Source organism: Eurosta solidaginis, chromosome 1, assembly GCF_040869045.1.
Source record: "Eurosta solidaginis isolate ZX-2024a chromosome 1, ASM4086904v1, whole genome shotgun sequence".
Taxonomy (NCBI): Eukaryota; Metazoa; Arthropoda; class Insecta; order Diptera; family Tephritidae; genus Eurosta; species Eurosta solidaginis.
In genome coordinates, this window is record NC_090319.1 from 142,569,731 (window position 1) to 142,596,922 (window position 27,192).

General features: G+C 37.6%; 1 protein-coding gene across 2 annotated transcripts in view; it reads right to left on the bottom strand.

The window, feature by feature from the left end:
* LOC137236857 (uncharacterized protein CG1161-like) overlaps nt 1–27,192 on the bottom strand; it is a 282,206-nt gene that overhangs the window by 12,284 nt on the left and 242,730 nt on the right. Inside the window, exon 4 of one of the 2 annotated variants that reach the window (XM_067759893.1) lies at nt 2,165–2,290. The exons of the other annotated variant lie outside the window; for it this stretch is intronic. Coding sequence (XP_067615994.1) covers nt 2,165–2,290 — 126 coding nt within the window. The remainder of the gene's footprint in view (nt 1–2,164; nt 2,291–27,192) is intronic. 2 annotated transcript variants of the gene reach the window in all.

Sequence of the window (27,192 nt, forward strand, 5' to 3'; positions counted from 1 at the left end):
TTGATAAAATCCTGTACTTTATTTTGTCATCGTTTACCAGAAAAAAAATGTTTGCTTCTGTTGCTTACTCCAAGTAAGCGGCGTTTCGGTCGATGATGTTAATGTTGTCAGCATACACCAGTAATTGCACTATTTTATAAAATAATGTTCTAGCGTGGTAAAAGCTACCAGCTTGTATTGTTTTATGCAGCATCAAATTAAGAAATCATTTGATGGCGTGTCACCGCGCCCCAAACCCTGTTTAGTTTCGAACGGATCGGAGAAGTTCTTCCCAGCCCTGACTGAGCTGACACTATTGCTAAACGTCATCTTGCACAGCGGGAGTTTTGTTGGGAAATTCAATCCAGACATAGCGACAGCCAGGAAGTGGAAGTAGTGCGCTTTCCTACTTCACTAAAGGTCTTAGGTTCCAGCCACGGGAAAGGTAACAACAAAATACTTTTAATTTGGATGAGCCGTTGTATAGTTATTGGACCGAACTTTTATTCTGTCCTTAATAAGTAAAAGTCCGGATGAAGGTTTATTTTTCAACTTATAAAATGATAAAATAAAAGTTCGGATTTTATAATTAAAATTTCGAAAACATTTTTTTTGAAGGACTTTTATTATAAAAGGATCAACAGTTATGGTCTCTGGTTTTTTCGATAAACTGCGAACGCAAGGATATAAGGCCCAACTAGCTCTAAATGTATGTCACTACAAAAAACATAAGTGAACGAAATTCAGTTACTATTTGAATTTACTGGACTCTTAAAAGTAATAAAACAATTAGAAAAGATACACATACGTAGATACATCCAAGGGAATAATTGGCCTTTATTCGTTTTTCGGAATAATGACTAAGCATTTTTTATTCATTATTTCGAAATAACGAAAAAGTATTGCAATCCTTTGCAGGTACAATCAAAGAAATATATATTCCAAATGGGATGCATTTATTAACAACTCTGATTTGAGTATAGAATACCCGATTTCCCCCATTAAAAAAGAGGAAATTTGTTTGAGTAAAAACTTCCGCAAATAAAATAATCAAAATGGAGGAGCGCGAGAAGAAAACCAACACCCCGGAAAAAATTTTGTTTAGAATTGGGCTGTTTATAATAAGTCATATTAGAGAGAATTTTTAGCAAACACTTAGTGATAGTGAAAAAAAAAGTGCTCTAAGGCCCACTTGCAGAACGGCAAGTTTTTTTAGCTCAGTTTATTTAAAAAATTTGTCAAAAATGTATGAGTTTAACTCCTCATTTCAGTTTAACTTTGAGCTTGGTTAACTTGCCGTTCTGCAAGTGGGCCTCATGGGTATACCTATATTTTTGAATGTGGGTATGTATGTATGCTAGACTAGGTCGAAGAAATATTTGCAAAAGTCCGCCCCTAATTTTGAATCTCTAAAGCCTCTAAAGGCAAAAATAATAAAATATTGATTTTAAAAATCGGCTATCAAGTTACTAAGTTACAACAAAAAAATCAAATTCGACTGTATTTTTAAGGATCAAGCAAAATTTTAAACTTTTTTTCCGAGATTCTCTCAACATAAATTTAGAGGACTTGCAACTTTTTTTATTCATATGAGGAGCATCCTAGTGTAATGTATAGCACATGAAACAGACCCTAAGGTTTAATGTAATGTTGAGAGGGTCTCAACACAAATTTGCTTATCCTTGTCACATAACCGAAATAATTTTTTTATTGTAACCTTTTCACCCTTTTAAAACTTGTATATATTTTTTTGGTCTTCTGTATTTTTTTAACTCTGCCGTTGTTTCCACATAGTCGATTATTCTCAGTTTGTTTAAGTTAGAAGTATACTTCAAGCGGCAGCCCTTGGTTTCGGTTGGTAGATAAAGCTAAATGAAACCCTTTTCACAGCTTAAAAAGACATTAAAAGAAAATAAAGAGCTTTGAGATTTAAAATAACCAAGTTATAATAAAAAAATAGTTTAGGCTGTATTCAGAAAAATAAAAAAATTAAAAACAATTTTCGGGAACTCTTGACGAAGTTTCAAATTTAGGAGCAGGCTTTTTGCAACTTTATGTATTTGGGGTGACAATAATTAATAAAATTAGTATCTTATAAAATCGAAATCATAAACTAAAAAAAGAATTAGTCTTTATTTTCATCTACTAAATGTCTATATTGAGCGCTAAAATGTTTAATATCTACATCTTCGTTTGTGTGCTCCTGATAGTTCTCCTTAACACGTTTGTTGAGCAGCGGATCCAAGCAAATTAGGAAGAGCATATAAATTACAAGTATAGATATAATCCAAATCACAATTATGACAACGACCTGTAAATTATACAAATATAAAATATGGGTATCAATCACCTATTTTTGATTTAAATGTATTGATCGATTATCAATCAAGAAATATATATGTATCCCCAAAATTGAAGTGATGCGCAGAGAGATTTTAAAGATAATAGTTTACACTACGAAAAACATATGTTTTGCCATCCAGAGCGTTCAACGACCTGATCAAACAAAAATTATGCCAAGAATAAGTGTTTTGTTACACAAACCCAAACTAGCAGAAGAAAATATTGTCACAAATACAGCGCATGTGAGGGAAGCTATAAAAATTCTGCATCTGCAGTTATAGCTGAGAAACTTATAGCAGATAACCAACTAGTAGATTCTAGAACAGAACCGCCTAGAAATGTCAAGGAGGGAACCAAACACTATAAAAGGCAGCAACAGTAGAGGCGCGAATCAGTTGGATTTAAGACGCTATCTAGCGAGCTACTACTAGTATTATCAGTTTCATTTAAGCAAGCTATTAGTTGCGAGTTATAACTGTTATTGTGAAGTACTTTAATAAAGGCCATTTTGCATTATTAAATATTGGAGTTATTTATTCAACAGTTTAGTGATTCGAACGTTAGCAGAAGATTGCAAATAAGCGGAATTTCAGTAAATTCGTTACAATTGGTGTCAGAAGTGGGATTGTTGAATAAATTCCGGAGATTTTGAATACAACTTGGACACGCAAAGTTCAGTGAATTGAAGATCCAGTAACTGAATAAGAGTTGGTGAGCCGTGGACTGAATACAAGTGTCATTAAAATTGAACTTCAGGCACGATTACGAGAGGCAATGGAAGCAGAAGGAATTAAAGGAAGAGTATGTCTTTCCTCTTGATGGCGAGGAGACAACAAAAATTGAAGAGAAAAATGAAACATCGCAGATAGTTACGAGCACAGACTTGAACATGATATTGGCTGCAATATCTGCACAATATCGACAGTGACATCAATGTCGTCGCAAATGTCGTCTCAACTGGAAGAATAGAAGACATATATGGCATCTCAACTAGAATCCCAGGAGAACCGTATAACATCCAAGATGGAAGAACAAAAGACACGCATTTCATAAATATCACAAATTTCAACGGATATGTCATCTCCACTAAAAGAACAGAAGACATGCTTGGCCGAGCAGTTGAAAACACAATAGGAGTGCTTATCATTGCAGGTGGCACAAATGTTTTCGCAGTTAGAACCACAGGAAGCAAGGGTAACATCAAAGCTGGAAGCACAGGATACAAAAATTGTACAGCTCGAGGACAAAATTGATGCCGAGATTGAAACATTGAGAGGTCGTATACAGGAGCTGCAACTAAATCGCCCAGCTGTTTCAGCAAGCAATCCGAAGAAAAAAACACCATCTTTTGACGGCTCTGTTCCTTTCCAGGTCTTTAAGCTACAGTTTGAGAAGACCGCAGCAGTGAACAACTGGAATGCGGAAGATAAAGTTGCTGCACTGTTCGTGGCATTGAAAGGGCATGCAGCGGAAATCTTACAGACTATTCCAGAGTACGAACGGAACAACTATGAAACATTGATGAGGGCTCTAGAGAGGCGATACGGAAGCGAACACAGGAAACAGATATACCAAATTGAGTTGCAAAACCGCTTCCAGAGGCCTGGTGAAACATTGCAAGAGTTTGCGTCAGATGTTGAAAGGTTGGCACATTTAGCGAATGCAGGCGCACCCGTGGAATACACTGAAAGGGTAAAGATTCAGATCTTTATAAATGGCATACGAGACGTCGAAACAAAGCGAGCTACATACGCAAACCCAAAACCTACATTCACAGAAACGGTATCACATGCTCTGATTCAGGAAACAGCACAGCCGTGTGGAGTTGGAAAGGCCAGACTGGGTGAACACAATATTGAAGGCGCTGAAAGGATCGCAAAAGCGGAGTGAAAGAGTTATCAAATGCTTCAAATGCGGGAAGCCCCGTCACATTGCACGTCATTGCGATCTTGGTCCTAGTGGTTTCAACAGCATGGGTGGTCTTAATAACAAAGCTGGAGGGGATGGGCAAGAGCGAGTAAGATGTAGAGATCGAGAGCTAGCTCTAGCTATTGAATGTTCTGTGATATCTGTGTCGCAAATTGGTAGAAAATCGAGCAGTCTTACCGTCAGAGGGGATGTGGATGGCAAAGAACGTGTACTGACTGTAGATACGGGCGCATCTCATTCCTTAATCCGATCCGACTTGGTCAACAGGAGAGTAAAACCGTTACCTGGAGCAAGGTTGCGTACGGTCGCTGGCGAGTATAACCAAGTCCAGGGAGAAATGATATGTGAAGTCTTGATTGGAAACGTCACAGTTCTACACAAAATCGTTGTGGCGGAGATCGTTGATGAAGTCATATTGGGAGTGGACTTCTTGGTTGACCATGATATCAAGATCGATATGCAGAGAAGGATGATGCGTTATAAGAACCAGGATATACCACTTAACTTCAGTTTGGAGAAAAGGTTCTTAGTAATCGAGTACTGGTGGAGAAGACTCGACAAAGACTACGAAAGACAAAGGCAAAGGTTGATGGATCGAATGGGTCAAATAAAACAAAATCAAAAGTACCTGCGAGAGTAACACTGGCATTGACAAAACTCAATGGACGCATAAAACCGAAGCAGCGAATTTTCCAGAAAGAATGCGAGAGTAGTTTCAAGCCGGAGGGCACTACTATTGTGAAACGTGGGAACGATACTGATTATGCGAAGCCAATCCGTCAAGCGCAAGCTCTACGAAGTAGTTCATTGGCCAAACAACAGAGTGTGAGGGAGCGGCCCAGGGTAATGAGTAGTAAGATGAAACACAGGTACGACAAGAAAAATAATTCGGAAGGTTTCTTGGAGATTTGGTACTGTTATACAACCCTCACCGGCAGAAAGGTGTCCCATCCAAATTTCGGTGCAGTTGGGAAGGCCCGTACAAAGTTGTGAAGAAGATCAGTGGCACCATCTACCGCATTCAAACCATGACGTTCAAAAAATTTTTAAATTCCCACTACTCTCACGTTTTTATTTTTACATTATGCTTTTGTATTCATAACAAAAATTACCAACGGTAAATATATTTTTTCTTTCATGAAAATGTTGTTGTTTTATGCAGAACAGAACTTTTAATCGCTAAATAGAAGATTTTTGGGTGAGCAAGAATCGTAGTGGTCATGAGGATTCCAGACTCTTACGTTCTCGTATTGTGTTTTAGTTTCCCGCATAAACAAATATCTCGCCACGATCCCCTTTTGAGGGCTATTCTTCAAAAAATTGTTAAGAAATTTATATGCCTCTATGCGACCAGACATCAAAATGATGCTTGCCGACTTTCGGCCAAGGGGGCGATAAGAGGTGGCTACTTATAATAATTTGGCGTGATATATCTGCCAAGAAATTAAAGCTAAGTTTTCCAATCACTTTGGGTATTCGCTTTTTCAAAATTGTGCGTATGTTTTATATGGTTGTTGTTGTTGTAGCGATAAGGTTGCTCCCCGAAGGCTTTGGGGAGTGTTATCGATGTGATGGTCATTTGCCGGATACAGATCCGGTATGTTCCGGTAACACAGCACCATTAAGGTGCTAGCCCGACCATCTCGGGAACGATTTATATGGCCACATTAAACTTTCAGGCCATCCCTCCCTCCCCACCCTCAAGTTCCATGAGGAGCTTGGGGTCGCCAGAGTCTCGTCTGTTGGTGAAACAGGATTCACCGCGGATAGGCATGCGCGGTTCCAGGGGGGGAAGGGGGACTTTTGTTTTGTATTGACTGTAATGAAGTATATAATACTAATCTACATAGTAATTTCTTATCACACAACGGATTTTTACTAATTTTTAATTTACGTTATTATTACATACATTTGGAGAAGCTGTATATTGCGCTGGCAAGCTGAAGGGTTGCGCTACGCAGCCCCTTGAATCTGGTATTTTAGTTGTTGTTGTTGTAGCGATAAGGTTGCTCCCCGAAGGCTTTGGGGAGTGTTATCGATGTGATGGTCCTTTGCCGGATACAGATCCGGTACGCTCCGGTACCACAGCACCATTAAGGTGCTAGCCCGACCATCTCGGGAACGATTTATGTGGCCACATTAAACCTTCAGGCCATCCCCTCCCTCCCCACCCCCAAGTTCCATGAGGAGCTTGGGGTCGCCAGAGCCTCGTCTGTTAGTGAAACAGGATTCGCCGCGGATAGGTGAGGTTGACAATTGGGTTTGGAGAAGCTATATATTGCGCTGGTAACCTGAAGGGTTGCGCTACACACCCCTTGAATCTGGTATTTTAGTCGCCTCTTCCGACAGGCATACCTACCGCGGATATATTCTGACCCCCTAACCCGCTTTTTTAAAATAATTTTGATGTGAGTTGACACATAACTTACGGTATGATAGAGCAGCACACTACCCCTATATCACGATGGCTGGCTTTGACCGTAAACCTGGTAAATTCAGCCTCCACGAACTAACAAGCTTCAGTTGGAAGATGAGCTTCAGCTAATTCGCGAGAAGCTACAGCGTCTTTGATAGCGTGGGCAAGTTATGGTGCCAGTGAAGGCCATGTGTAACTCCTCGAATAAAACAACGATAACGTAAATATTATCTTTGCATTACCATTATATGTATTTTTCAATAAACAGCTCGGTTTTGGGTTGGGAAGGACCTCTCTGAGCCAGTCGAAACCAAGAGAGGCTCCACATAAAGCGACTACCTATCATGCTACTTTCTTCACATAACGCTGGAGAGATTTATTCTAGGAGCAAATCAATGATTATAAGAACTATGCTGATGGTAGTGTTATCACCTTAGGAAACGTGCCGGCCTTCTCTGGACTGAATAAAGAGGCGAAAATAGCTGGTCAGATGCTAAATAATAATAAGTCGAAGTACTACCTGTCCCCAAGGCCACTCGCGTCTTGGCAGTCACATCACTACTGACGGATATAAATTAGTGAATATTATATAGTCATTTTCTGCTGGGTTTCAAGTGGATTGCATCTACACAGATTTCTCTAAAGCTTTTGATAGAGTTTCTCATAGAGGTTTACTAGGAAAATTGGCTTTTCTTGGCTTTCATTCCTCGTTTCTTTGATGGATTGCCTCTTATTTTTTTAACAGGCAATGTGTTGTTAATATTGATGTATTGATTTTGTTTCCATTTCCGGTGTACCCCAGGGTAGTATATTGGGTCATTTTTCATTCTTTTTATCATCGACATTAGTAGTTGCTTCTCGTTCGCCAAGTGTTTGCTTTACGCTGATGACCTGGAGCTATTCTCAGCAATTAAGGGGCCAGATGATGCCTCAAGATTACAAAATGACATTAACAAACTCTATCGCTGGTGCGAGGAATCTCATCTTTCCTTGAACCCCGCCAAATGTTTCCAAATAACTTATGCGAAAACAAACTAGTACACTACATACGAGTTACAGAATTTCAAATTGTGAGCTTGATTAAAGATCTAGGTATTATCTTTGATAGTAAGTTCTCGTTTAACAATCACTTAAACTATATAACTGCTAAATCATATTCTAAGCTTGGTTTCGTTAGGCGTAATACTATAAAATTCTCAGATCCGTATACGATCAAGTTATTATTCACGGCCTTTGTTAGGACGCGTTTAGAATATGCAGTTTTTATTTGGAGGCCAAGCTACCAGACAGCTGTAAATAGAATAGAGCGTATACAGAAGATCTTTCTTAAATATGCTCTTCGACCTTTAAACTTCTCTGAACCTATGCCTCCTTATTATTCTCGTCTCTTGCTATTAAACCTTAAGTCCTTGTTGGATCGTAGATCTATTATCTGCTTAAGTTTCGCTTATAACATTATTAATGGGTTTATTGACCGTCCGTACTTGCTGGAGCGGTTTCGATTTAATGTTCCTCAACGTTCTCTCGGAAATTTCTATCCCTTGTATGGTGCTAATCTTAGAACTAATTATGCCTGTAATGCTCCTATTGCCCGTGCTATACGTGAGTTTAACTCACTGAGCGTTACGGTTTCCTTGGATTTTTCACTATCAAGGTTTAAATTTTTAAATACTTTAAACTCTGCATTTTAAGTTCTCCGGTCCATATATGTCTATAAGTTTCATACTTTTAGCTCTACATTTAATTCAAGAACTATTTAATATATTTAGTCTGTAAGGATTTATTCCAGAGACTGCAAATAAATGAAATATGAAATAAAAAATAAAAAAATTAGAGACATTGAAGGATTTCGTCTAAATGGGGAAACTCAACTGTGTTGGGAGAGGCAGGTGGAGGAAGAATCAATCTCCTTTGAGGCTCCAGAAATCGCTAGGCGATAAGCGCCAATTAATGAATGAATGAGTTACATCCAGCCAAGATCATAGACCATTCCTTTCAGCAGTAGGATGACACTTGAAAGTAGGGGTAATCCAAATTCGCTGCTCCATATACAAAAAAAAAAACCGATTTAAAAACAATTGGACACAATCTTATTCTATTTATTTGACATTTAAAAAAGTGAAAAAAGCCAAACCAAATTTTTTTTGTTTGTTTGTCATTTCTATAAAGTTTAAGAGAGTGATTAAAAAATTTTTTAATTTATTTAATAATTTGGGAAAAATTTAAACAACGTGACATCAGGACGGACAAGGTGACAGCTGTTTCGATTATACCTTGTAAATCTCTTCAAAGCCTTTTCTCCCGGGAGTGGGAGTCGAACTCGCACTCCTAAGATAGTTGAAATGGTTGTAAACGCATTCAGCTACGTCATGCCTGTTGTAAAGTTCTTCCAATTGCCTTCTTTTTTGCATATTTTAATCTTTTACACATTGCATACTTCGTATGCAATTATGTGTTAAAGCTATGCTTGGTACGGCGGTTTTCAAAGAAACTTTGGTTTTTGTTGCTGTTTTCGTTCTATTTATAGAACTACAACGAATTAACCAATTTTGTCTGTTTGTATGATTTTAATAATCGGGGATTGCCCATATTGCTTTTCTAAATGTATGAAAACATTTATTTGAAGCAATTTTTTAATTTTATAATTTATTTAATAATTTGGGAAAAATTTAAACAACGTGACATCAGGACGGACAAGGCGACAGCTGTTTCGATTATACCTTGTAAATCTCTTCAAAGCCTTTTCTCCCGGGAGTGGGAGTCGAACTTTTTGTTTTAATCAAAAAAACCTTATGGCCGCCGAGAAGAGAGAATGCTTTTACCTTCTTATAGTTTTATCACATGTGCATGTACACATCAAAGCAAGCAGCCACACATACATGCAAACAGGGAAGCCAACGTACATATATTTAGTCGGTAGCTAAGAGCAGAAGCTGTTACTCACACATAAACACGCATATAAATAGAAGAGAAAGGACGAGAAACAAATAAGCAGCTGTTCGCGAGAAATAGTTGAACGAGGTGCCGAGAGTATAAAAGCATCGCAAGCTGGGGAATAAGGAATCACTTTGATTTTAACACTCTTTTAGTGAAGTACGCGAGTATGGTAATTGTGAAGTACTACTACTACAGTAGAGTTGTAAATAAAAGAGATATTTATACTATAAGATCATAAATGCAACCATGTCAACTAATTAATAGAATAAATAAAAATGCATCACTGTAAAGGAAGAAAAGAGAAGATGGTGGACTTCCGGTTCATTATTGGATTGACGACTATAGAATAAAGTATTAAGATAATTAATCCGGACGTTTCTGCTGTTTTATTAACCATCGAAGGTAGAAATTACATCTCAGGTGTGTTAACGAGCTTGGCGCACTATTATAAACAACTATTTTGTAAAATGGATGCTCGAGAAGGCATTATTAAAGTTTTAACTGAAAATAATGTGGATTTTCCTCCTACTGCCAATATTATACAATTACGCAGATTACTGCAAAATATAGTTGGCGTGGGAGATAAAAGCTCCGCAAATACGATGAATACCACTGCGAACACAAATATATTGGAGAACATACCGGACGAAATGATTGAGAAAAACGCTGCCGTTTCTGTTGAGTCCTCTGCCGCCACTGCCGATCCAACTGCCTCTACTACAGATGTTTTGGTTGAATTCAATTCAACACCTGCCGTTGACGATGTTTTTGCTGCCGCCGCTACCGTCTGCTCTGCCGCCACTGCCGTCACCGCCGTTCATGCTGCCTCTACTACCGATATTTTGGTTGAATTCAATTCAACACTTGCCGTTAACGATGTTTTCGCTGCTGCCACTGCCGTCTATTCTGCCGCCGCTGCCGTCTGCTCTGCCGCCACTGCCGTTCCAACTGCCTTTACTACCGACGTTTTGGTTCAATTCAATTCAACACCTGCTGTTCACCATGTTTTTGCTGCCACCCCATCAAACTCTGCCCCAATTGACGCAACAGCCACGACCATAAGTGTGGATAACGAACTGGTGGCGCTACGAAAACGTATGGAAATGTTAAAATTAATGAAAGAAATCGACGAGCTAAGAGCTAGTACTGGGGTACAACAGCAACGTAGACTGAATTTTGCCGATATAGAGCATGCTATGCTCAAGTTCAGTGGTGATGATATATCAGTTACGGTGGGACATTTTCTTCAAGATTTCGAAGAAGTAATGCAGTCGTCAAGAGTAGACGAACGATTTAAATTGCTGGCTTTTCGTCGCTGCCTGGTGGGAATAGCCAAAGTTTTCCTTACCACCACCACCAAAGCGTTAAGCTATGCCGAGTTAAAAAAGGCCCTTACGACGGAATTTGACGTGCCGATATAGAGGAACGAAGTTTATAAGATGTTGGCAAGACGCAAGTGGGACAAAAAGAGCGAGTCATTACATTGCTACGTTCTATTGATGCAGGCAATAGGAAAACGGGCAAACATATGCGAAACAGAAATCATCGATTTCATAATAGAAGACATAGGCAATGTAGTGGCAAATGCACATCTACTGTTACCGGCCAAAACACTTGATGAGTTGAAGGTATTAGTGAGCCGTTTTCAAACAAATTTTTCACAGTAGAACCAGACTAATATTTGTTAGAAATTAAGTTATACTGTATCGAGGTCGATTACAGTGTCAGATTGGCCGAGCGGTAACTCTGAACAAAAATAGCGAATTGCATTAGATTAGGTATTAAATTTAGATTAGGTATTAGATTAAGAAATGTACGATAATTAAGATAGAAATTAAGTTATAATGTATCAAGGTCAATACAATGCGAGCTGTAGCTCTGAACACAAATAGCGAATTGTATCAGATTAAGAAATGTATGACAGTAAAAATAGAAATTAAGATAATGTATCGAGGTCGATACAGTTTCAGGCTGGACGAGTTGTAAGATCATAAATGCAACCATGTCTACTAATTAATAGAATAAGCAAAAAAATCACTGTAAAGGAAGAAAAGAGAAGATGGTGGACTTCCGGTTCATTATTGGATTGACGACTAAAGAATAAAGTATTAACTTAATTAATCCCGACGTTTCTGCTGTTTTATTAACCATCCAAGGCAGAAATTATAATACTGAATATTTGAGTTATTTATTCGACAGTTCAGCGATTGGAACGATATCAGAAGGTGCAAAATAATCAGAGTTTCCCAACTTTCGTTACAATTGGTGTCAGAAGAGGAATTGTTGAATAAATTCCAGAGTAGCGGAGGACAACAAGGACATGGCTAAGTTGAGTGATTTGAAGATCCAGCAATTGAAGAAGGAGTATGAGAACCGCGGATTGAATACGACCGGCAATAAATCCGAACTTCAAGCACGATTACGAAAGGTAATGAAGTCATAAGGAATTAATGTGTATGTCTTTCATCCTGATAGCAACGAGACAAAAATGGAAGAAAAAACGAAACACTGAAAACAGTGACGAACACAGACTTGAACATAATACTGGCTGCAATATCTGCACAAGCATCGACCATGACATTTCAGCTGGAAACGCAGGAGACAAGTATAACATCCAAGACTGAAGCACAAGAAACGCGTATTTCAGAAATGTCGGCTCAGACTACATGGCACCGCAATTTGAAGAGCAGAAGACATATATTTTATCTCAACTGGAAGCGCAAGAGACACGTATATCTGAAATGTCAGCACAAATTTCGTAACAGGTATCATCGCAGATCTTTGCACAACTAGAAGAGCAAGAAGTCCGTATTTCAGCGAAGCTGGAAGAGCAGAATGCTCAAGTTATACAACTTGCAATTAAAAGAGATATTGATATACAGAATTTTTTAATTGTTTGTTCGACAGTTCAGCGATTCGAACGATAGCTGAAGGTAAAAAATAATCAGAATTTCCCAAAGTTCGTTACAATTGGTGTCAGAAGGCGAATTGTTGAATAGATTCCGGAGTAGCGGAGGACAACAAAACATTCAAGATTGAATCACAAGAAACGCGTATTTTAGAAATGTCGACACAGACTACATGCGAGATAGGAGCACAATTGCAAGAGCAGAAGACATATATGGTATCTCAACTGGAAGCGCAAGAGGCACGTATATTTGAAATGGCAGCACAAATTCCGTAACAAGTATCATCGCAGATCTTTGCACAACTAGAAGAGCAGGAATCCCGCACTTCAGCGTAGCTGCAGAACTTAACCGCTTTGGAAAAATATTCTATAGAAGCGTGCAATTACTGGCATATGCTGATCATCGGCCTAAGCACCCGCGCCGTCAGTTCTGCTTACTCCAAATTGGAAAAAAAAGCGGTAAAGATGGGATGGTGGCGAATGAGGACAAAACGAAGTACCTGCTGTCATCGAGCAAAAAGTCAGCGCATATGCGCCTTGGCAACCACGCTACTGTTGGCAGCCATAATTTCGAAATAGTAAAAGACTTCTTTTATTTGGAAACCAGCATCAACACTAGCAACAACATCAGCTCTGAAATCCAGCGAAGAATCACTCTTGTCAATAAATGCTACTTTGGACTAGGTAGGCAATCGAAACATAGTCCAACAAATTAAAACGCAGCGGCTGCGCTGGCTAGGCCATGCTATGCGAATAAAAGATGACGCTCCCACCAAGAAACTGTTTCTATCGGAACCCGCCTATGGAAGCAGAGGTAGAGGGCGGCCCCCACTCCGCTGAAAGGACCAGATGAAAAACGATTTAAACTCCCTTGGTGTGACCAATTGGCGCCGGTTGGCAGAGAGAAGCGGCTGGTGCGCCTTGTTGGACGACGATAATCTTTTAAACGGTTAAGCGCCAATTAAGTAATTTACGTGTAAGTGAAATTTGCCCAAAAAATGGGCCGTTTAAAAATTTCTTCTTTTTCAAGTTTTCCTGGGCCTTAACAATTATTGTGGAACAATTCTTTTAGGATTTATGTACAGACCACTATAGGTAAGTGGCAACAATGGGGACACCATGCTTTATTCGAACTTAAAATGGGTAAGAAAGTAGTTCTCTCACCGTCTGGCGCGTGCGCATATGTACGTAGGTGAAACATGACTACGCATCTTTCCGGAATTAAAGCGAGCTTACATAATAGGTTTGTACCTTTGCATTTCAAATTAGAGCGCTTACATAATTGATCTGAGTATTTAAATTTCGGAAAGACGCCATGAAAATTTTTCGATCCTACAAATGATGTGCTTTTGTGCAAGGAAGTAAATTTCGATATTTGGAGAGATTGTTCGAATTTGAAAAAGCTTTTTCTAATAAAAAAAATAGAGCAATATATGTTAACAAAAATAGGCCTATTCACTGCGGCTGATCCATATGAATCGATTCATATAACTTTTATATGATTTTCCGTATGCCAAGTATGCGAAACAGCCTGGCAATTGATTGTATGGAAAATTTGTTAGCGTATTAATATATAGATAATTTGATGTAAGCATTAGATATAACGGTACAGACCACTATAGTTAAGTGGCAACAGTATAGGTAAGTGGTAACAATGGGAAAACCATCACCCCTATTCTGCATTTCGATTACGTTCCCGTTCTACGCTCCGCTTTAATCGAACTTCGGTATTCTGCATTACGACGGAATCGTAACGAGAAGAGGAAGACCAAATGATTTTTCGAAATCAGCTGTTTGTACGGAATGTGTGAACATTGGAACAAAATAAATTAAAGAAAATTTGTAAAAAACACTGAAAAACGTTTATATTTCATTATCCACGCCATTTTGTACAAAAAAAAGCAATAGAATATATTGCCGCAGTGTTATATTTTTTTGAGTAAAGTGCTTTCATAATTGTAAGTGTGTTTTTGTCGTTCTTTTGGACAATCCCCTGCCGTGGCCACCAAGTTTTGTTAAAACGGATTCCTGCACGATTATAGCTGACATTTTATGGATGCTAATTTCATTGCACTGGCTTAAAATGCTTTATAAAGATTTATTTATTCTCTCCGCAAGGATTGTTTACGTTTTCGCTTCACCTTCCTCTACTCCGGCAGCTTGCTTTGGCATATAACTGGACCCAACGAACAGACACAAATTATAGCTGTCTATTATAATGGAATCAATAGCCGCGGCATTATTTGTGGAGTTGGAAAGCAACGCATACGAAAATGGCCAGGCGAGAATGGAAAGGCAAATATTGCGAGATCTGTGTAATCCATTTGAGATGAGTGACGAATTGTAAGAAATTGAACTTAAAAGTGGTAAAGTTTAATGACTTATTTTCTTATTTAGGTTCAAAAAAAACTTTCGTCTTAATAAGGATGCGCTCAAGTATGTGTTAGATGCTTTCGCGGGTCAAATTCGTCCAAGGACTTCGGCATCGACATCTGCCCTTAATATTGTTTTAGCTGCTTTGAGAGTTTTTGCAGAAGGCAGCTACCAGCATGGAATAAAATAAAAATAAATGTAAGGCGCGATAACCTCCGAAGAGATCTTAGACCGAGCTTCTCTTCCAATTTACGTCGTGCTCTTGGTTTTCCCTACAAATTGGCCGGACGGGGACCTACATGTTTTATGCCGACTCCGAACGGCATCTCCAAGGCAGATGAGTTTTCACTGAGAGCTTTTCATGGCAGAAATACACTCGGAGCGCTTGCCAAACACTGCCGAGAGGCGACCCCGCTTAGAAAAATTTTCTTCTAATTGAAAAACCTTATTTATAAAATTTTGATGTTGCTCTGCCCGGGGTGTGAACCCAGGGCATACGGTGTGGTAGGCGGAACACGCTACCATCACACCACGGTGGCCACCAGCATGAAATAGGGGCGGATTATAATGTAGGAATGGGAGAGTCAACAGTGTCAAAGTCACTGTCTATGTTTCTGGATGTAATGCAACCAAAATTATGCCCTCAGTGGATAACATTTGAGCAAAGTAAAGAGGAGAATATACAAGCGAAGCAAGAATTTTATGCGAAGGCAAGCTTTCCAGGAGTCATCATATCCCGCTTTGTTGCGATTAAATTAGCCAACGTCTCATACTGCACTTGTGTTGGAAACATAAAAAACAATCACCATCAAGCCTTTTACGTTTCTCAACAAGTTTTACTACATTTTTGTTAAAATTCTGTTATAAATTAAGAAAAAAATAAAAATAAAATAATTTTCCGCCAACAAATTTGCAACTTAGAAAAACGGAACTACGATCGAAATGCAGAATACCAAAATTGCCAAATCGAAAAAATTCCAATCCAAGTCGAAATGCAGAATAGGGCTGCATGTTTTATTCGAACTCAATATGTGCATGAGGGTAGTTCTCTCACCGTCTGATGCGTACACGTATGTATGTAGGTGAAACATTTGAGCAACACGACTACGCAGCTTTCCAAATTTCGAATTAGAGCGGGCTCACATAATAGATTTGTGTCTCTGCATTTCGAATTAGAGCGCTTACATAATTGGTTTGAGTATTTGAATTTCGGAAAACACCATGAAAATTTTTACATCCTACAGAAATGTAATACATGTTATATGGAAAATTTGTTATGGTATTAATATATAGATAGTAGGGTAATATACGGCCTAAGCAATACGGAAATACAAATATGTAAGAAAATACTAAATGTATTAAAAATAAAATCAAATAAAATAAAAAAATACTAATTCATGAAATTAAATAAATTAAAATTAAAATATGTAGTAAAATATAAAATTAAATGAAAAAAAAAAAAATTTAATTCGTTTGCAAAAATATAATAGCTGAGATAAAATTTATTTGAAAAAAAAATGTGTGACATAAAATATGAAGTTAAATAAAATTTCAAATATGAAAAATATGCATGACTTTATATTTATGAATAAGTAAAGGTTTCCGAATATGTTGGTACATTACGTGTTTTTTTTTTTTTTGTACAAAAATATTCAGGCAAGTGGCAGCTGCGAGTGTTTATAGTTTTGAAATGGGAAAAATCCGCTATGATGCCGGTAGCCGTTTTGACCTAAAACCAAAAACATTTTTGGAACGTTTTTGTTTTCGTTTAATATACAACGTGAAATCTTCCGATTCTTGAACTCTAGCGATTTCTTGAAGTAAGCTTTCGTGTTTGATGCATAACTCGCGCAATTTAGCTACCGAAGGAATGGAAACGTATAAAAGTTGTTGCCTCAAGCGAGGTCTTAACCCTCTCTGTAGTATTTCTACGAGTTCTGCCTCTGGGATAGGAATGCTCAAGTTTTCTGCGATTTTAAAAATAGCACTGCGGTATTCATCAAAGGTTTCGGACATATTTTGCTTGCGCATACGTATTGCCTCTTTAATATCCGTATCAGTACGGTGTGCGGAAAAATGGGTACGGAGAGCTTGACAAAGATTAGGCCAAACAACACGATCTACTGAGCGTCTGTAACGCCAGTACCAATATTTGGCCTCCTTCGTACACACGCTTTGGACATGTTCGCAGAACAAAGTGAAATTTCCTCCGAGGGTATCGATCACCTGTGACTCGACTCTATAAATAAAATTGTCTACCGATAGACGATTGGAGCCATCAAATTTGATGTCCCAGTTCGAAATAAGGTTGGCAATTTTGCCAGAATTAGTAACGTGTGATATGTCACTACTGCGCGGAAAACCTACATTAGAATGCCTATAAGGATTTCCTTGTGCATGCATATTTAAAGGTGCGCCACCATGTTGACTAAGGCCATTAACAAAATCCGGTGGATCTTGTGGCCAATCAACTAATGGTGGTAAATCATTGTTTTGTGAAAGTTGCAAGTTTACGTTTTGCAATCTAGAGACAATATTATTAACGGATTGATCCAACCGCTGCTCTAGCTGAGCAAATCGGGTTTCGAAATCTTGTAACAAATTAGCCTGTCGCGCGGAGATAACGGCGCTGACAATATTTCGGATTATAGTGTCTTCCGGTGGCGTAACAGATATGTTGTTGCTGTTGTTTTGTTCCATGGTTCTTGCTGGTGATTGTTGTGACTGTTGGGATTGTTGGAGACCGGAATTTCCTGCGGCTGCTTGTGTTTCAGCTTCTGTTTCAACACTAGTTTCCGCTGATTGCTGCTGCTGTTGTGCGGCCTGTGAGGTAGACTGTCGCTCTTGAACAGTGGGACTAGTTACTGATCTAGCTTGTGAACGAAGAGGGTATGGATTTGGTCGAAAGTTATTGGGACTGCATTTTGCTCTACACTGAGGACAAGTTGTGTTGTTCCTTAGCCAATTCAAAAGACAAGACCGATGGAATTTGTGATTGCATGCAGTACGCACAGCATCAGAAGTCAAGGTAAAGTTTTCGCGGCAAATTGTGCACAAACGGCTTGGGGTTAGTGGCGGGGGTGCATACTCATCACTGTGACGTAACGGCATTGTGCGTATATTAAAGAAATTGCAAAAAGGTATATAGATATATATATATATATATATGTAAAGATATTAAAAATGTATATGAGTGTGTATTTATTCAAAATACAGAACAAAATTAAAAAAAATTTTTGTTAAAGCAAACTCAAATCAAATATGGTCTTATTCTTCAATTGTTGCTGTTTGTTTTGTTGTTATACGGCCAAAGGCATTTGTGTGCTTTTTCACTTTCATGTGGTGTGAGAATTTTTGTTGTTGCAGTACGTGCAACACACGCATTCCAACTTGCAACAAAAATTTGATGGAACTAAATCTTGATCCTTTAAACATACAATAACGAGACTCTACATTTAAAATATGCATATAGCCAAATTCAAAATAAATCCAAGATGAAAAAAGAAATAACGAATTATACGTCAGTTTTATTTGCAATTATGTGGTCAAAGCTACTGATATGGTTAGTACGACGTGAATTTATCTCATCGTTTCAAACTAAATTCCAAATACCAACGGCTATCAAACCGGTACTACAAAAATAAAAATGAATGAAGAGAAACAAAATTCGTATAGGACAATGGTTTGTGAAACCCCTAATTAAAGTTAAAAATTATTTTTCGCTTTCTTCTACGCTGGGGCCCCACACTGTTGGGCGCCATTTTCTGTTATGTAACCTTTGACAAGCATACTTACTCTGGGTTGACAATTGTTTCGCAGTTGTACCAAGGTTACCTGGTGGCACGAAGAAAATGATCGGCGTCTGCCCGTGTGCGTCTAGCTGTCACGGAGCTTCAGCCACTTATGTTGATTCGTTGACCAAACGACCGACCAAACGACCGACCAAACTACCAGTTACGACAAACCCAAGGCCTAACAAGAAAAAATTTACGCACACGTAAGGGTTAAGGAATTTCTTACCTCATCACTCAATAGGACCGTTGATTAACCTTTTTAGAAAGCGACACAACAATTTGTCTTTTGCCTAGCGGTTCTCCTACCAATTACTTACCGCTCTTAACCCACCCAACCATGACTTCTCAGATGTTAATGAGATGTCCCAAAGTAAAGCAACAACAACAACGAATTTCAGACCATTCTTACAAACTTAACAATTCGTGTTTTATTTAATAAAAGACTAATCAATTAAAAAGAAAAAGATCAGAATTTGATTTCATACTAAATTTAGTACTAAAGAAAAAAGGTACTATTTTTACTATTATGTTTAAGTCCGAACACCTATAGGAACGGCATGGAATCGGAACAACTTTTGAATAACAAGCCTACTAGGTATGTGATAATTCAAATTAATAATCTACAAAATTGCTATACTGGGGTAGTAGAAAAGTGGAAAGCATTTGAAAAATAGTCCCGTTAATGGCAATTGGAAATAATATTAATTTAATTTAAATTTAATTGGAAAAATTCCAATGAAAGCATATCTACTAAAATACTGGGTTTTTTCTTTTTTTTGTAAGTTCTCTCTATCCGCTCTTACCTTTAACAACTGACCATTAGAGCGGGATAGCACTATTAATTATCAAAGTATGAATGGAGACATACTACAAACCCAAAACGCGAAACAAAATGGAAATATAGGAATAATAAATAACAATTTTGCAAACTCACATGATTTCATGCAGGAACTCGATGAAGGCCTTCGACGATTCCGCTGATTTACTGAAAATTAAAGCTTAGTGCACACAAATTATTTTAATTCGATTTTGTTTCATGTCACTTCGTTTCTATATTATTATTTTTAGATTCCACTCTTCACTCTCCCAATACCACTTACATTAGTCTCTTTCTAACAATTCTTTTATATATTTTATATATGTACTTATATAATTTCTCTCTTGGTACATAATTTTAGAATTTGAACATTTTTTTTTCTTTATATATATATATTTTCTTTTTGCCTCTTTTCAGCAATCAATTAAATTCATTTTTAAGAAAATGTAATAATTAAAAACGACAATGCATATGCGCAAAAAATTAGGTTATTGAAGTGAGATAAGAAAATGTATGCAATTTTTAAGCTAAATCACAGTTTTAAGTGGGATTGCAATTTTCGCACAAATGGGTAGAACCCAAAGCCAGGAAATTCCTATTCAGGATACCACAGATCCTCATCTTCACTCGCACTTAATTTTGAAACCCTTTCAGGAACCAGGAACACTGCAACCAGGAAATCTGCAAATCAGGAACACCGCAACCAGGAACACCCTTGCAATTTATTTTTAGTTCGAAACGATTTACGTGATTTTTTTATTTTATTAATTTTTAGCAAAAAACAAAACTTAGCAAACTAATATACTTTCGACATGACTTTTTCGATCGCTAAAAAATATTTTCCCGAGAGTATACCTTTACCGCAAACTTTTTCCAGGAGAAGCCCCCGCTATGTCTAAATCCGAAGCTTTTATAGGCACGGAAAAATAAGTAAAAAAAGGTGGCGTGATGCAAAACAGAGATAATTAAATAGGGATGGAGATAGATATTTATATAGGTTTGTCCTTTTTTAGTTTTTTTATAGGCCATTATCTGACGGTAACTTGTGTTTTAACCCTTGCATTCCTTAATATCTTTTCCGTGGTACCACCCTATTTTACCATGTATGTCTTGCAATTGATACATGGAGTTTCCTTTTGTGGCGAGAACAGTAGCTTTAACAAAAACGGGTGCTACCTTGGCGTTAAACTTATTCGCTTTGTCGCTCAGAACGAAATTGCGCCGATATACATTTTCACCTACACTGAATGGTTTTACTCTGCTTCGGAGGTTGTAGCGTTGAGCTGACTTCTCAAAAGCGTTTTGTATGTTCTTGGCCAACTCAGTACGCACGAGTCGGAGTTTGTCTATGCGGTCTATTACACTATCGGAACCCGCCTATGGAAGCAGAGGTAGAGGGGCCCCCACTCCGCTGGAAGAACCAGGTGGAAAACGATTTAAACTCACTTGGTGTGACCAATTGGCGCTGGTTGGCAGAGAGAAGCGACTAGCGCACCTTGTTGGACGGCCATAATCTTTTAAACGGTTAAGCGCCAATTGAGTAAGTAAGTAATTTACGTGTAAGTAAAATTTGCCCAAAAAATGGACCGTTTAAAAATTACTTCTATTTAAAGTTTTCCTGTGCGTTGACAATAATTGTGGAATCATGTTTTTAGGATTTAGGTACAGACCACTATAGGTAAGTGGCAACAATGGGGAAACCATGCTTTATTCGAACTCGAAATGAGTAAGAAATTAGTTCTCTCACCGTCTGGCGCGTACGCATATGTACGTAGGTGAAACATTTGAGCAACACGACTACGCAATTTTCCGAATTTGGAATTAGAGCGGGCTTACATAATAGGTTTGTGTCTTTGCATTTCGAATTAAAGCGCTTACATAACACTACTCGACAAAAAAAAATCTCCAAAAGTAAAATAGGCCTTTCCTAAAGTAAAATTTTCTCCTGATTGTGGCAGATCTAGTTTCAGAGATATCGGCGAAAATATGAAAATTCCCATTTTTGCAGAACACTACTTCATATAGGTAGGGCAGAAAGGTGTAGTTTTAATTTTTTCGTTTTAAACTATTGAATTCTACATTATACTAATTCCCATACACATTTCTTGCCTTCACCTCCTTTCAGTATCTTCAGTAGTTTGGCCACTATGCCAAAAACCGTTGAAAAAATTTTGAGAAAAAAAGGAAGTATTTTACAAAATTTCAGATTTACCCACTTTAAAATTGGGAAAATTCTATTAACAAAAAAAAGTTAGCCCTTTTATGTTGTAGGTAATTTAACTACGAAAATTTTAAGCATACCAGTACAACAACCGGACGTGCCGTTGAGACTATAGCCCCGTGAACTTGCAAGCGTCCATCCTAAAATTTTAGTATTACTTTGATGAAATTGGCGAGACATTTCATTTGGTCACTCTACCTTAGGGTCTAATAAATTTAAAAAGACAACAAGTATTTAACTGTCACTACTGTTTGTTGTAAATTTTGTTTTGCAAATTGTAGTGCAAATTTATACATACTATATCGGTGGATGTGTTTACGAAATGGCTTGTTGAAAAAGAGACTTTAAATGCAAAAATAATCCGGATGATTTTTGCTTTATTTGCGGACATTATATTTTCGGAAACTCCGCTCGGGAAATAACTAATTCTGTCAAAGATGCATACTTTCATTATTTCGGTTTCCGTGTAAAAAATCTCGATAAATCTTGGACACCTCATTTTATTTGCGCCTCCTGTAGATTAACTTTAATGAGATGGGTATACGGTAAAGGTCATAACATGAAGTTTGGTGTTCCAATGATGTGGACTGAACCCTTTAACCACGACCAGTGCTATTTTTCCGTGATAGACCTTAAAGGTAAAACGAGAAAAAAGAGGAAATTAATAAGTTATCCAAATGTGGCATCAGCTAAAAAACCAAAACTACATGACCATACCTTACCCATACCTAGGCCGCCTATAAGTTTTGAAGCCTCAAGCGAAAGTGACTCCGAAGCAGATAATTCAGACAGTGAACAAGAAGGAGAGGTACTACATCGAGTCTCACAAGCCGAACTTAATGACTTGGTCAGAGATTTGAAATTATCGAAATTTGATAGCGATGTTCCAGGATATCGTTTGCCGCAATGGGGCAGCCTGGGCCCTTCGACAAGTGCGGAATTAAAGGTAAGCAGTTTCGGTGGTACAATTTAAAATAAATAGTATATGAAATACTTCCCAGGTCGTAGCTATAATTCTCGGACTTCAAGGAGGTTTCACTAAATATTGCTGTTTTCTTTGTCTTTGGGATAGCCGTGCTAGAGAAACCCATTATATTCAGGAAAACTGGCCACCAAGAGCTGAGTACGAACCAGATGCCTTCAATATCGCAAACCCGCTTTTAGTAAATCCCGAACGAGTTATTTTGCCAGCACTTCACATCAAATTAATGAAATATTTTGTAAAGGCTTTAAATAAGGAAGCGCCATCCTTCCAGTACCAAACGAAATTTTTCCCTAAAATAACTCAAACCAAATTAAAAGAAGGTATATTTGTTGGTCCGCAAATTAGAAAGTTGCTGAAAGACGAAAATTTTGCGAATCATTTATTATCAATAGAAGCAGCGGCTTGGGACAGCTTTAAGCAACTCGTTAGTGGATTTCTTGGCAACAACAAAGATCCCAACTAAAGAGAGATGGTCAAAGCCTTATTGAAAAACTACAGTGCTATGAAATGCAGCATGTCCCTCAAAATGCAATTTTTGCATTCACATTTGCATAATTTTCACGCAAACCTAGGTGCTGAAAGTGATGAACAGGGTGAAAGGTTTCACCAAGATCTCATGGTTTTTGAAAAGCGTTACCAAGGTTTTTGGAATGAAGAAATTATGGGAGATTATTGCTGGACAATAATACGGGAGACAAACCCACGTCCCTAGCTATTGACCACCAAGGTAAAATCGCTCAATTTGACTTTTTAGACGTAGATGTGCATGTATTTAATGTTTTTGTCGTTGTTGTTTTGTACTGAATTGCTGATTTATACTCATATTACTCAATTGAATACAGTTTAACGTGCAAAAATATGTCTATAATAAAACGTTATAAAAAAACAAGTAAGGAAGGTTAAGTTCGGGTGTAACCGAACATTACATACTCAGTTGAGAGCTATGGTGGCAACATAAGGGAAAATAACCATGTAGGAAAATGAAACGAGGGTAACTCTGGAATGTGTTTGTATGACATGTGTATCAAATGAAAGCTATTAAAGAGTATTTTAAGAGGGAGTGGGCCATAGTTCTATAGGTGGACGCCATTTAGGGATATTGCCATAAAGGTGGATCAGGGTTGACTCTAGAATTTGTTTGTACGACATGGGTATCAAATGAAAGGTGTTAATGAGTATTTTAAAAGGGAGTGATCCTTATTTTCATAGGTGGACGCCGTTTCGAGATATCGCCATAAAGGTGGACCAGGGGTGACCCTAGAATTTGTTTGTACGATATGGGTATCAAATGAAAGGGGTTAATGAACATTTTAAAAGGGAGTGGGCCTTAGTTCTACAGGTGGACGCCTTTTCGAGATAGCGCCATAAAGGTGGACCAGGGGTGACTCTAGAATGCGTTTGTACAATATGTGTATCCAACGAAAGGTGTTAATGAGTATTTTAAAAGGGCGTGGGGCTTAGTTCTATAGGTGGACGCCTTTTCGAGATATCGCCATAAAGGTGGACCAGGGGTGACTCTAGAATGTGTTTGTACGATATGGGTATCAAATTAAAGGTATTAATGAGGCTTTTAAAAGGGAGTGACGGTAGTTGTATATGTGAAGGCGTTTTCCAGATATCGACCACAATGTGGACCAGGGTGACCCAGAACATCATCTGTTGGATACCACTAATTTATTTCTATATATATAACCCCGAACAGTATTCCTGTCAAGATTTCAAGGGTTTTTTATTTCGCCCTGCAAGACTTTTTCATTTCATTCTACTTAATATGGTAGGTGTCACACCCATTTTACAAAGTTTTTTTGTAAAGTTATATGTTGTGTCAATAAACTAATCCAAATACCATCATCCCTTTTTTCGTATTTGGTATAGAATTATGGCATTTTTTCGTTTTTCGTAATTTTCGATATCGAAGGTGGGTGTGGTCATAGTCCGATTTCGGACATTTTTTATACCAATACCAAGTCAGTTCAGATAAGTACGTGAACTGAGTTTAGTAAAGATATATCGATTTTTGCTCAAGTTATCTTGTTAACGGCCGGGCGGAAGGACAGACGGCCGACTGTGTATAAAAACTGGGCGTGGCTTCAACCGATTTCAACCTTTTTCACAGAAGTAAGTTATCGTCCCAGAATCTAAGCCCCTATCAAATTTCACAAGGATTGATAAATTTTTGTTCGACTTATGGCATTAAAAGTATCCTATACAAATTAAATGAAAAAGGGCGGAGCCACGCCCATTTTGAAATTTTCTTTTATTTTTGCATTTTGTTTCACCATATCATTACTGGAGTACAATGTTGACATAATTTACTTATATACTGTAAAGATATTAAATTTTTTGTTAAAATTTTACTTAAAAAAAAAATTTTTAAAGTGGGCGTGTTCGTGATCCGATTTCGCAAATTTTTTTTTAGCACAAATATAGTAATAGGAGTAACGTGCCTACCAAATTTCATCATGATATCTTCAACGACTGCCAAATTACAGCTTGTAAAACTTTTAAATTACCTTCTTTTAAAAGTGGGCGGTGCCATGCCCATTGTCCAAAATTTTACTAATTTTCTATTCTGCGTCATAAGTTCAACTCCCCTACCAAGTTTCATCGCTTTATTCGTCTTTGGTAATGAATTATCGCACTTTTTCTGTTTTTCGAAATTTTTGATATCGAAAAAGTGGGCGTGGTTAGTCCCATATTGTTCATTTTAAATAGCGATCTGAGATGAGTGCTCAGGAACCTACATACCAAATTTCATCAAGATACCTGAAAATTTACTCAAGTTATCGTAAAAACGGACAGACGGACGGACGGATATATGGAAGTCTATATCTATTTCGATTCATTTATACCTGTACAACCAACCGTTATCCAATCAAAGTTAATATACTCTGTGAGCTCTGCTCAACTGAGTATAATAAAAACGTAGTTTGAATAAAAATTTGCTCTATAAAATATTGTAGGATAGACGCTTGCAAGTTAAAGGGGCTATAGTCTCAACGGCACGTCTGATTGTTGTACTGGTATGCTTAAAATTTTCTTAATTAAATTACCTACAACATAGGAGGGCTAACTTTTTTTCGTTTGAAGTGGACTTTTTCCGATTTTGAAGTGGTTAAATCTGATATTTTGTAAAAAATTTCGTTTTTTTTTTTCAACATTTTTTGAACGATTTTTGGCATAGTGGCCAAACTATTGAGGATACTTAAGGGAGGTGAAGGCAAGAAATTTTTATGGGAATTAGTATAAATTTTTATACAAATTTTTACTGTACCTATATGAAGTAGTGTTCTACAAAAATGGGAATTTTCATATTTTCGCCGATATCTCGGAAACTTGATCTGCCACAGGAAAATGGAAGTCATATTCGGAATCAGGAGAAGATTTCACTTTAGGTAAGACCTATTTTATTCTTGGAGACTAAAGCTGATCAAAATTTGTTGAGTAGTGTAATTGGTTTGAGTATTTGAATTTCGGAAAGACGCAATGAAAATTTTTCGATCCTACAAATGATGTGCTTTTTTGCAAGAAAGTAAATTTCGATGATTGGAGAGGTTGTTCGAATTTGCAAAAGCTTTTTCTAATAAACAAATAGAGGAATATCTGTTAACAAAAATAGGCCTATGCACTGCGGCTGATCCATGGTACAATTACCAGGTAGAAGCATTAGCGAAAATGCAACCCTCTCGTGTATTTTGTTGTTGCCGATTGTACATAAACTGTCAATCGTTCTTTCAGTTTCTTCTGTCAAAAGTGATGGAAGTAGAAAAATGTCACATGTAATTTTCGTCAACAAAGTAGTGGTGGGTAATGACACTATTTTTTGAGTGTTAACATAGTAGTACAGGCACACTTTGCAGTGTTAACACATTGTGTTGACACAATTGTGTTATAAATGATTATCGAAAGTCGATATGAGTGTTGGCACAATATCAGAGCACAGTACTGTGTTACTTACCTCTAACGCCACGTTTGACGCCATTTAGAAAAGTAAATCATGGCATCATTTATCTTCTTTCATACTCCCATGTTAAGGAAATCTACGTTATATAACCACAACTTTTGTTTAAATAGAACATTTTCAACTTAGAGTATACATTTTGTGCCCACATCTTTTAAACGTAATACACAAGATTATGAGTACAATCAACACACAAGCACAATGGACTATGTATGTATGAATGTGCACTTACGATCTGAGTGTCATTCTCTGTGCTATGGAAACAGTCAGCTTTGTGCCATCGAGTGTGCCACTGTGTTATAAATTAATCGATAAGTGTGCGTGTGCGTGCCGCACATTACTGAGTGTCAGTCAGTGATAAACTCCACGTCAAGTGATACACACGTGTAAAAAATTGTTCACCCTGAAGACGATTACCGTGTGTAATCGAAATATATTGGTAATATATAAAAAAACCCTTGTTTTTATTTCAATTCAGACCTCAAGCCAGCTAGATAAAAAGGGTATAGTGATTTATTAAATTTATCAT